Here is a 12,801-nt window from a genome sequence, read left to right on the forward strand (position 1 = left end):
ACAGTGAGCGCTGTTAGCAGCTTGATAAGAACACAGATCAGATGTGTTAGTGATCTGAAACCTGTTTGTTCTTCATTGAATGTATGAAGTCATTCTTTCTGAGAAGTGAAGGGGAAGTGTTTTGGTGAGAATGTGGGTACAACAGCAGCAGAGCTCTGGAGGTTTCATGATGACCAGATGAACCTCTGACAGATAAATGGTTAACACATCGATGAACGTGACACTAAACTGTCTTTAGGATTCACAGCAGTTTCTACACACATGAGGTTCTTCTTATTTTTTTTAATGTTGTGTAAGTATAATTCAGCTATCAAAAATAAAAGCAGATGTTTGCACATGTTTGGAAATGTTATAATACAAGTTCAGTACAAACAGAGCTGTTCAAACCAGCAGAGTAAAAGTTTAATACTGAATATGAAAGAACAGGAAGTCAAACTGGAGACAATAATAGATGGTAGATTGTACTGTGGTCTGTGGTGGATGGATCAGGTGTGTGTGAGGTGTGAGATGGAGAGATTTCAAAAACACACAAAGTTGTTCACAAACATGTTTACATTTATTCTTATTATCATACAGCAAAAAAAGCAATAGTTAGAAACTGAAGTTATAATTTGGATCATTATATCTGTTACTGTTTGTAAATCTCATTAAAACTCACCTCAGGAATAAAAATAAAGTAAGAAGACTACCAATCAAATAAATAACACAACATTTAAACAGCAATAAATAACCTGTCATTTTTAACTCAGTGGGTTACCTTTAATAAAAATCATCAACAGCAAATTTAAACAAACAAAAGATTCTGTTTATCATAATTAAATAAAGGATAAATAATTGCTGTATGGTATTTTACTTGTTAGATAAATCTAAATGTACCTGAAAAAGTTTTTAGCTAAATATGAGAAAAAATCAAAATGTAATTTTTTGTTTCCTTTTTTTAAACCTGTCTTGTCCGACAGCATTCACAATCAGAAACATGATCTGAATGCTCTGTTGTGCCAACACATTTGCTTTGCCAAGAGGAGCTTTATGAATTTTGTATAGGTTTCTTATCTTAGTCTTTCTTTTTATTCTATTTGATTTATTCATTTCCATTGTTATTCACATTAACTTATGTGTAATTGATCAATACCAGAGCTGACAGGTAGGGAGAGGTAAGAATGGGTAGAGAGGAGAAAGGGAAAAAAGAAAAACAGAGAAAAATCAAGAGAAGACAAAATCAAAAGGACACAGCACACATAGTTCAACTCAACAGATCACCATCTGCTGCACCTGTAAGAAAAACATATACAAAAAACAAACAGCACCTCAAAAAAACGCACAATCTTGCATGTGAGTGTGAAAGAGAAACACACAGTTTAGTTGGGCCCTCCACAGCACCCCAAGAGTCCTGCAGACACAAGCCCACATGTCCAGATGACAATGACCGTGTGCTGGCACAAGTAAAAGGAGGAAAGAATGACAAAGGAGGCCCAGAAAGAGCTCTCATGGTGAACGTTTAAGAGCCAGAACCAAGGATGAGCTCAGGACTGTTCTCATGGGCAATGACCAGAAGAGAGTGGTAGGGAGGAGCAACCCTCACCTTCTATAATCTTGTCCCACAGGTGTCAAGGCTCAGCAAGTCTCAAACTTAGACCCAGTCACACACAGAGACACACAGTGTTTTCACAGCAATGGGCTAATTTATGTGATGAGATGATGTTTGAGTTGTTGATCAGTGGAGTCTGACAGAAGCAGAAGAGTCTCCAATATGTTCATAGTTCACTCCATCTTCACCCTCATCATTATGCTCCTGTGGAAAACAACACAACACACTTTAGATTCTCTCTGATATTGTCACGTCTGATGAGGCAGACGGCATGAAGAGGAGAGAATATGGACCCAAATGCAGACACAGAGATGCAGGAGAATGTTTAACAAAAAGCGAGCCTTTATTGTGGGCTGCAAAAAACACCAAAAACAAAAGGTGATCAGAGACTGTGAAAAACTAACACAAACCTAAACTGGGAAAAACTAGAAACAAATATAAAGAATCTAAACCCGAGGCAAAAGCCTGAATATGAAACATGAAAATCTGAGACGAGGGCCAAGGAAAACAGAAATAGCAGAAGAAGAAACACAGACGACCCAGCAACAAACAGAGGAACACAAAGGTAACGAAGGAATGAGACACAGGAGGAAAACACAGCTGGAGAAACCACACGCAACGAGACCCGGAAGAAGGAAAACGGAAAAAACTAACATGGCACACAAGACTGTCAAAGTCAAACAAGAAGACACGGACTTTATACTGAAACAAGGAGACATGACTGACAGGGGAGACAAAGGGAACATGGATCACAGGAAGAGCGCAGAAACCAAGAGACTAAAAATTCTAAGTAATAATGAAAACAAAGACTATTAATAATTCAAAACACAAAACACTGGGTCACCCCCACAGGACCGTGACAGATATTCATACTTTGTGATATTATTTTGCTCATTTGTCTGATGTTTTCACTCTTCTGATTTTTTTAGATTCCTTATGATTACAGTTAAGTTTCAGTTGAACATGGTCAGCACAGTATATCCTTATCTTTCATTATGTTCTATCTTTGTATGTCAACCGTGTCAAACAGGAACAGATACCACAAAGAGATTTTGCTGTATAAAGTTAGAGAGGACTATTGAGTGTTCAAACTCACAGCGGTTTTTTCCATCTGTGTTTTGTTTCCTGAAAAGACAAAATAATAATAAAAAAAGAGTACAGTAAACAGTAAAACTCAAAACTTTTTATGTGTAAAAGTCTCATCTGTGAATTTTCTCACCGTTACATTTTATCCACATGTTGACGGTAGCAACAGTTATTAAGAGAGCTGCTAAACCCACAGGAACGATGATAAATCCTGAAAGAACTGGAGAGATTATTAAAACATGTTGAACATGATACTGAATTTCTCCACACATAGTCAAGTCTCAGTCTGACATCCAGACTTCGAAAAAAAAGAGATTCAGTCTCTACCTCCAGATGGAATATTTGATGCTGTTGTCAGTGTCCCTGCTGATGTCTTTAATTCCTCTCTTGTTGTCCATGTGTTTATTTTCACGGTTGGTTTAATTGTTGATGTTGTGGATTTTGTTGTCGATGATGTTTTTGTGGTGAACTTCACTGTTGTTGATTTTGTTGTTTTCACATCTTCACCTAATGAAATACAATAACAACATTAAAGACACTAACGGTAAGAAAAGACTTCAAATTTCTGTTCAGTACAAAAACCAAAGATTTCAAATCTAATAAATACAGTCGGTTTTCTAACATGTAGAGATGACGGTTGATGTGTTTTTGGACTGTGGAGTTTCAGGCTGCAGTATTTATTTAAAAATACAAAATCAAATATTCTAAATAAACACCAGCAATGAAAATGTTAATAATCAACTAAATGTGTTCAAAAATATATTAGTAATAAAATTTCATTTTATCTTTTATAGAAGCTAAACAGTCGATACAGATTTAAAAAAACAGAGCGATTCAGTCACTACCGTCTGGTTGATTTGATGTTGTTGTCAGCGATGTCTTTACTTCCTCTCTTGTTGTCCATATATTTGTTATTTTTAATGTTGGTTTAATTGTTGATTTTGTTGTCGTTTTCACATCTTTACCTAAGGAAATGCAATAACAACATTAAAGACACTGAGAGTAAGAAAAGACTTGAAAGTAAGTGAACAACAACAGAGAGGAAACAGTGGTGAGATGTTTAACAGTCTAACAAGTCTCATTTTTGATGATGTCTCATGTCTGAGGATATGTTCTCTTTATCTTCATACAGACACTCAACTGTGAGTCTACAGTGTTCATATGTCAACACAGAGCTGTTCAAGATGCTTTATCATTGTTCTCATGTACATACACTGGTGAAGATGGAGATATTGTAAGAGAAAAGCAACAATAGAAAAATGAACTTCATCACTGTGATCATAATTATTGTGGTGTTTCAGTTTGTTGTTCTAACAGGACAGTTTGAGCTGAAAACATTAAGATGTAAATACTCACTGTTAATAACAGACAGATCAATCATAAAGTCTGGACCTTCTTGTGATCCTGTTGCTGTTTTGAACTGTCTGCAGGTGTAACGACCAACATCCTGATCTGTGACCTTCTTTATAACCAGAGAACAGTCTGCAGAAACACTCAGTCTGTCTGATTTAGGTTTGGCTTCTTTATTCTGCCCAAATTCAAAGATTGATACTGAGCTGCTTGAATCACTGAAGATCCAGACAGTACTGATACAGTTATGCTGACCTTGTATCACATTTTTACAAGGCAGAGTAACATCATGTCCACGTCCAGCTGTGACAGTTTGATGTTGCTCAGTTGTTCCTGTTGAGAAAAAGAGAGAGAGAAATGTGAAACATCAAATATGTTATGAATATGAGTGTTATGTTTATAATGTGAAGTTTATTTTAAATACAACACAAGTTTAAGTTTCAGCTTTAGTTTTTAAGAGTCAGCTCAAGTCAAAAAGTTAATCATGACTGTCTCAGTTAAAGGAAGAATAAAGAAGTAACACTTGTGATAATAATGCAGTTTATTAATTGAATGTGTTTCTATGTACACTTACCTTTAAACTGAAGCATCAGTATCAGTAATGAAGACATTTGAATCCATGTGAATGCAGCCATCGTGCTTCTCTGTCTCTCTCAGTCTCTGTTCTTGCTCTCACGTTCACAAATGAGACAGTCTCAGAGATGAATACAGCATCAACTTCCTGCTCACTTCCTCATAGTGACATCACTCCTTTTCTCTGCTCTTGCTGAATTATTTCAGTTCATTCAGCTTTTAGACATCTGTATCTGCCCCTCTGTCTTAATGTAGATATAAATTTTGCTAAATCCTTTTTCACATTTAATAACTTTTATATTTAATCTATTTTGCAAACTCCCCTGTTTTCCCTTTAAAGGATTGTTTAACAGTGGAAAATATCTTTATCAATAATAGAAAAGAGGAAGTTAAATGTGTGAAGACTGTTAGATGAGGTAAGTGTTTACATTAATGCAGCTCTTCTGTACATTTGGTTTGTTATTAGAAAATAGGTTTATGGTGGTGTTTGTCTGCACACATGAAATAGTTGACGACTCAAATTATTTACACAGTAGAATCTGAATCTTAATTATTGTAATGAAACATGATAACACTGCCACAGTGAGCGCTGTTAGCAGCTTGATAAAAACACAGATCAGATGTGTTAGTGGTCTGAGACCTGTTTGTTCTTCATTGAATGTATGAAGTCATTCTTTCTGAGAAGTGAAGGGGAAGTGTTTTGGTGAGAATGTGGGTACAACAGCAGCAGAGCTCTGGAGGTTTCATGATGACCAGATGAACCTCTGACAGATAAATGGTTAACACATCGATGAACGTGACACTAAACTGTCTTTAGGATTCACAGCAGTTTCTACACACAGCAGGTCCTTATACCTTTTTTAATGTTGTGTAAGTATAATTCAGCTATCAAAAATAAAAGCAGATGTTTGCACATGTTTGGAAATGTTATAATACAAGTTCAGTACAAACAGAGCTGTTCAAACCAGCAGAGTAAAAGTTTAATACTGAATATGAAAGAACAGGAAGTCAAACTGGAGACAATAATAGATGGTAGTTTGTACTGTGGTCTGTGGTGGATGGATCAGGTGTGTGTGTGAGAGAGAGAGTTTGAAAACACACAATAAAGTGGTTCACAAATATGTTTTTCATTTATTCGTATTATCATCCAAAACATGAAGAAAAATGTAACATTGAAGTTATAATTTGAATCATAACATCTTTTACTATTTTTAAATGTCTTTAAAACTCACCTCCTCTCCACATCTCAAAAAGAGAGAGAAGAGCTCAGGGATAAAAATAAAGTATAAAGACAAACAATCAAAAGACAAAATTTAAGAAGCAATAAAAAACCTGTGATTCTGATCTCACTGTTTTACCTTCAGTAAACATCAGCAGCTACAGATTTACACAACAAAAGATCCAGTTTATCATAACTAAATGAAGGATAAAATATTGTTTTAAGTTAGATTTATCTAAAAACAAATCTAACTGCACATGAAAAAGGTTTTAGGTAAACATGAGATAAAATCAAAACTTTTTTTTGTTCCTTTTTTGAAACCTCTTTTCTGACAGGAGAAACATGATCTGAATGCTCTGTTGTGCCAAACTCATTTGTTTTGCCCAAAGGAGCAATATGAAATGTCTGTAGCCTTCCGTTCTTAGTTTTTCTTTCTTTTTTTCTTTTATTTATTTTCATTCTTATTCACTTTGTTTATGTGTAATTTAGCAATACCAGAGCTGACAGGCAATGAAAGGTAAGAAGGGGTAAAGAGAAGACAGGGGAAAAAGAGAGTGACACAAAAAATAAAAAGCAGAGAAAATCTTAGAAAAGAGACAAATAAAAGTACAAAGCACTCATAGTTAAACTCAGCAGATCACCAACTGTTGCACCTGTAAGAAAACTGTAAGAAAATATATATAAAGCAAACAGCACATCAGGAAAATACAAAGACACACATGTACATGGTCAATTTCGCTATAAATGTGTGTGTGTGTGTGTGTGTGTGTGTGTGTGTGTGTGTGTGTGTGTGTGTGTGTGTGTGTGGGGCTGGGTCTAAATCTGAGACTTGCTGAGCTCTGTGGGACATTGTTATGATGGGTGAGGGTTGCTCCTCCCCACCACTCCCTGCTGGTCACTGTCCTTGAGAACTTTTAGGAACTCTTTCTGGGGCCTCCCTCCTCCTTCTGCACATGGTTGTCATCTGGATGTGTGGGCTTGGGTCTCAAGTACTCCTGGGGTGCTTTGGATGGCCCTGCTGAACTGGATTGTTCTTCGTCTACTTCTGGGTCCAGGGGTGTTGTTGTGGCTTCTGACCCTCATTATTAAGTCCGTCTTGTGACACACACACACACACACACACACACACACACACACACACACACACACACACACACACACACACACACAGTGTTTCAACAGCAATGGGCTCATTTTTGTCACAAGGTGATGTTTGAGTTGTTGATCAGTGGAGTCTGACAGAAGCAGAAGAGTCTCCAATGTTTTCATAGTTCACTCCATCTTCACCCTCATCATTTTGCTCCTGTGGAAAACAACACAACACACTTTAGATTCTCTCTGATATTCATACTTTGTGATGTTGTTTTCCTGTTTTATTCGATGTTTTCAGTCTTGTGCATTTTTATTACATTTTTTAGATTTCTTATGATTACAGTTAAGCTTGGAACTTATAAATATTATTATTATTTTATTAATTAGTGTTATTAACTTAAATATTACTAACATATTTCTCATATATTGGCTTCTTTTCATTGTCTTCTGTTATATTCTGGAATCAAATTTAAAATCCTGCCCTCACATAAAATGTCTTGAATAATCAGTAATACTGATACAGTATCACCCTCATAAGAGCACTTCCCTTTCAGATTGTGGGCTTCCTTGTGGTTCCTTGAGTATTTTACAGTCGAACTGGAGGAAGAGCTTTTGAAGATTAGGCCTAAAACTTTCCTTTTTGCTCAATCATATAGTTAGGGCTGGATCAGGTGACCCTGAATCCTCTCTTAGCTATAGTGCAAAGGCTGCTGGGGGATTCTCATGATGCGTGGAGTATTTCGTCTTCAGTCACCTTTTCACCCGCTATGTGTTAATAGCCCTCTCTGCATTTAATCATTACTTGTTATTAATCTCTGGCTCTTTTCCACAACATGTCTTTTGTCCTGTGGCAGATGGACACGACCAGTTGTGGCAGTTGGTGTTTTGTTTATGGTTTAAAACGACTAATAATAAATTTCATGAACTTAAGAAAGTAAATCAAGCAGCTGCAGAGTCTGTTTGAGTTTACTGAACTTAGACATACCTGCTGTAACATCTAAGTGAATCAGCATCAATCAGCTTTTATTTGCTCTTTCTTGTTATCACTCGACCTGGGCTGGTTTAAAGAAGTTCACTATTAACTAGCTTATTAGTTGTTCGAGCATTCTGAAGCCATGAAGCTCCGCCTCCCAGCACACGCCAAAACAGTGACATAGGGTTGAAACAGAAAAGCAGAGCTCATGTAACATCTGCTTCTATCTTCTAGCTTTGGTGTCCTCTCTATTAATCCACAGTATTTATATAATTGGCTTTGCAGTGCTCCCTAGTCTGTGTATCGTTTGCTGTCGGATTTCACCTAGATCTGGCACCGGTAATAGTAACAAAAGTTACAGAGGAATATTGAGTGTTCAATCTTACAATGTTTTCTTAAGTCTGTGTTTTGTTTCCTGAAACAACAAAAATAAAAAACAAAAAAAAATTTCAGTAAAACTCAAAGCTTTTTATGTATGAAAGTTTCATCTGTGATGTTCTCACCTTTACTATTTGTCCATATGTTGACTGTAACAGCAGATATTAAGAGTGCTGCTAAACCCACTGACACAATGATGCATCTCAGCAAATACAGAAAATCTGAAAATAATTAAAACATTTTGGCTTCAAATTTCTGTTCAGTACAAAAGCCAAAGATTTCAAATCTAATAAATACAGTCGGTTTTCTAACATGTAGAGATGACGGTTGATGTGTTTTTGGACTGTGGAGTTTCAGGCTGCAGTATTTATTTAAAAATACAAAATCAAATATTCTAAATAAACACCAGCAATGAAAATGTTAATAATCAACTAAATGTGTTCAAAAATATATTAGTAATAAAATTTCATTTTATCTTTTATAGAAGCTAAACAGTTGATACAGATTTTTAAAAAAGAGAGTGATTCAGTCACTACCGTCTGGTTGAATATTTGATGTTGTTGTCAGCGATGTCTTTACTTCCTCTTTTGTTGTCCATATATTTGTTATTTTTAATGTTGGTTTAATTGTTGAATTTGTTGTCGTTGTCACATCTTCACCTAAAGAAATGCAATAACAACATTAAAGACACCAACAGTAAGAAAAGACTTGAAAGTAAGTGAACAACAACAGAGAGGAAACAGTGGTGAGATGTTTAACAGTCTAACAAGTCTCATTTTTGATGATGTCTCATGTCTGAGGATATGTTCTCTTTATCTTCATACAGACACTCAACTGTGAGTCTACAGTGTTCATATGTCAACACAGAGCTGTTCAAGATGCTTTATCATTGTTCTCATGTACATACACTGGTGAAGATGGAGATATTGTAAGAGAAAAGCAACAATAGAAAAATGAACTTCATCACTGTGATCATAATTATTGTGGTGTTTCAGTTTGTTGTTCTAACAGGACAGTTTGAGCTGAAAACATTAAGATGTAAATACTCACTGTTAATAACAGACAGATGAATCATAAAGTCTGGACCTTCTTGTGATCCTGTTGCTGTTTTGTACTGTCTGCAGGTGTAATGACCAACATCCTGATCTGTGACCTTCTTTATAACCAGAGAACAGTCTGCAGAAACACTCAGTCTGTCTGATTAAGGTTTGGCTTCTTTATTCTGCCCAAGTTCAAAGAGTGATACTGAGCTGCTTGAATCACTGAAGATCCAGACAGTACTGATACAGTTATGCTGACCTTGTATCACATTTTTACAAGGCAGAGTAACATCATGTCCACGTCCAGCTGTGAGTTTGAACAGTTTGATGTTGCCCTTTTGTTCCTTTATGTAAAATATCAAATATGTTATAAATATGTCTCTTATGTTTATGGAGTGAAATTTATTTTGAATACAACACAAATTTAAGTTTCAGATTCAAATTATCTACATGATGACTGTTACGGCCCCAGCTGGGCCTCCTGAAACTGCCCTTGTGTGGGTGTGGTGTTCTCTCTCCGCCTCCTCCTCTCTTGCTCCACCCTCTCTTTCTCAGTCTTCTCTCTCCCCAGGACACAGCTGCTGTTCATTGGCCTCATTCTCGTTTACCACCTGGGCCCAGTCAGCAATCACCTCTCAGAGGTCATATAAGCTGGGGATGAACTGACTGTGAGAGGGTGGTTTTCTCTGGTGTCTCTGCTTTGTGTTCTAGGTGTGTGATTGTCCTGCTTGTGGTGTGGAGTTGTGGAAGCAGTGTAGCTGCTTCACGTGAGTAGTGTGGGCTTGTGGGCCTCAGCAGCAGTAAAGCTAGCTGCTGCTAGTGACAGGGTGGGTTTGTGGGCCCCTGGAAGTGCCTCCTCGTGGTGTGGAGTTTTTTGTTAGGTTGCTGTGTTGCCACCTTTTTTTTCTTTTTCCTAGTGTTATTGGTAAAACGGCGTTGCCGGCTCTTTATGTTAAGGTTATCTAAAATAAAAACTATTTTATTTACTAAACACCTCTGTCTGTTCTCCTTTCATTCTATTCTGGACCCATTTGTTACCAGTCCCCACACACACCCCTAGACATTCATTGTGGGGACATAACAATGACTGAATGGTTTAATGTCTTACCTTTAAACTGAAGCATCAGTATCAGTAATGAAGACATTTGAATCCATGTGAATGCAGCCATCGTGCTTCTGTCTCTGTTCTTGCTCTCGGAGATGAATACAGCATCAACTTCCTGCTCACTTCCTCATAGTTATATCCATCTTTGTCGTCTCTGTGTCCAGCTGAATTAATTTATTTAATGCAGCTCGATAACCTCCCCCTCTCTCTTATTATTTTTACTTCTAGATTTCATGCGAATTGCAGACTCGTTCTCTTCTCACTTATCGTTTTTTAAGAACTGTACAGAAGTTTAAGATATCTTGATCAAAAATAGGAGAGAGGAAGTTAAAGGTGTGAAGACTGTTAGTAGAGATAAGTGTTTGCAGTACTTTAGCTCTTCTGTGCATATGGTTTATTATTAGAAAACAGTGCTCATGATGATGTTTGTAGACACACATGAAAAGAGGTCAAAATTCATAAAACGCTTTCTACACCAGAAACTCTGATGTCAACAATGAAACATGGTGATACTACTGCAGTGACAATTAGCATTAGCAGCTAAAAGACAGGTGAAATGCATTAGTGCCCTGATACAATGTGGCTCTTCTTTTCTTCTTAGAAGTGAAGGGGAAGTGAGAATGTGGGTACAACAGCAACAGAGCTCTGGATGTTTAATGATGACCAGATGAGCCTCTGACAGATAAATGGTTGACACGTCAATGAGTGTGAGACTGAACTGCCTTTAGGTTTCCTACCATTTAAATACAAAGCAGGTCCTCATATCTTCTTTTTTATTGTATAACTTTGAATCATATAGGAACAATCAAAGGAGATTTATTCATAGGTTTGTTTTTTTTAATCTTATTCTTAAATGTTAGTTCAGTACAAACAGCTCTGTTTAAACCAGCAGAGCAAAGGTTAAATACTGAAGATGAAAAAACAGGAAGTCAGACTGGAGACAATAATAACCACGAGCTTGTCCTGTGGTCTGAGGTGCAAGGATCATGTGTGTGAGGTATCAGAGACAGAGCCACAAAAAATCTAATGATACTGATCACAGTTTTTTTCTGTTTATTTATTAATGATTCTTACTATCATACAGTCAAATCAAAAAGAGAAATAGTTATAGAAAACATTAAAGTTGTAATCTGGAGAATAACGTTGGTTGCTGTTGCCAGGGTTTCTGGGTCGTTGATCCAGTGTTTTTAGTTTGTTCCCATGTTCGTATTTCCTGTTTTATGATGTTTGCCATCTGTCAAGATTAGGTTCAGCTGTGTACTCATCCGTTGCTAGTTATAATCATTTGCCAATGTATTCAAACCCTGTTCCCTCAGTTCACTGTCTTGTCATTGTTGTCGTCAGTCCCGCAAGTGTGTTAGTTGGCCAGCCATTCAGTCAGTAAGGCAGCCAGTGTCAGTCTGTTTCTCATGTCCTGTTCATTCTGCCTATATAATAAACGCCGTTCCCCAGCCTTCACCAACCCCTGAGTCCTGTGTTTGGGTCCTCTCCTCCTCTTCTCCACATCCACACAGCGATCGCCCTGACAACTGTCTGTAAATGTCATTAAACGCACCCCTTCCCCCATCTCAACAAGAGTAAAAGAGACAGATCTGAGATTAAGAAATATATATATGTGAAGATAAACAATCAAAAACATAAGAAAAAAGTTAACAGCAAAAAAGAACCTGAGGAGGCTGAGGCATTGTGGAGAGCACACTGACCAGCTGTATCACTGCATGATACGGCAACATTATTGCTATAGACCGCAAACGCCTACAGAGAGTGATAACAACCGCAGAGAAGATCATCAGGTCTCCGCTGCCCTCTCTGCAAAGCATCTACCATCGCAGAGTCCAGAGGAGAGCTGCTTCCATCCTCTAAGACCCCACACACCCCCAACACGGACTGTTCACACTTCTGCCCTCAGAGCAGAGGTTCAGAAGTGTGAAATTCAGAACATCCAAACTCAACAACTTCCTCTTCCCCACTGGCATCAGAACAGCTGACCTATTTTTGACAGTGATGATAATTTTTTTTTGCACATCAGGTCATCCTAAATATTAAGCTAGCATATTAAGCTATAGCTCTTTTGCACACATCTCCCAAGTACCACTATGAATGTATGAAACTCATAAATCTTACAACACAAAATTAGCATTAGTAAATTAGTAAAATTAGTATCTGCAGTAAAGATTTTTTCATACATTGTATGCATTGTACGATAGGCAAAGTTGCCTCCACGTTTATAATTTTTTATTAATATTTTGTACATTTTTATATATTTTAAGGGCTCTTCTATTTTTGGAGTGTATTTTTTATGTATCTGTTTTATATTATACATATACATTAAAAGTGAATCTCTGTCCAAAAAATGCAAGTCACTTTACTGTTTACTCACTATGAGCATCATTCATT

The 12,801-nt window shown here is 37.0% G+C and overlaps 1 protein-coding gene across 1 annotated transcript; it reads right to left on the reverse strand.

Moving 5' to 3' along the window:
- Positions 1-534: 534 nt before the first annotated feature.
- On the reverse strand, positions 535-10,643 carry LOC109194766 (uncharacterized). The gene is made up of 6 exons (XM_019345541.2): positions 10,408-10,643; positions 4,031-4,357; positions 3,520-3,639; positions 3,002-3,181; positions 2,685-2,894; positions 535-1,792 (listed from the first exon to the last, which is right to left on the reverse strand). The coding sequence occupies exons 1-5, from the start codon at positions 10,466-10,468 to the stop codon at positions 2,788-2,790; spliced, it is 795 nt and encodes a 264-aa protein (XP_019201086.1). The 5' UTR covers positions 10,469-10,643; the 3' UTR covers positions 535-1,792; positions 2,685-2,787.
- Positions 10,644-12,801: the final 2,158 nt, after the last annotated feature.

The sequence above is a fragment of the Oreochromis niloticus genome, linkage group LG15 (genome assembly GCF_001858045.2).
Source record: "Oreochromis niloticus isolate F11D_XX linkage group LG15, O_niloticus_UMD_NMBU, whole genome shotgun sequence".
Classification (NCBI taxonomy): Eukaryota; Metazoa; Chordata; class Actinopteri; order Cichliformes; family Cichlidae; genus Oreochromis; species Oreochromis niloticus.

Excerpts from the sequence above, each read along its gene's own strand:
- LOC109194766 (XM_019345541.2), bottom strand. The coding sequence starts at position 10,468 with ATGGCTGCATTCACATGGATTCAAATGTCTTCATTACTGATACTGATG. Across the intron at positions 4,358-10,407 it reads ACTGATGCTTCAGTTTAAAG|GAACAACTGAGCAACATCAA; the intron begins GTAAGACATTAA and ends TTTTCTCAACAG. Across the intron at positions 2,895-3,001 it reads ATCAAATATTCCATCTGGAG|TTCTTTCAGGATTTATCATC; the intron begins GTAGAGACTGAA and ends TAATCTCTCCAG.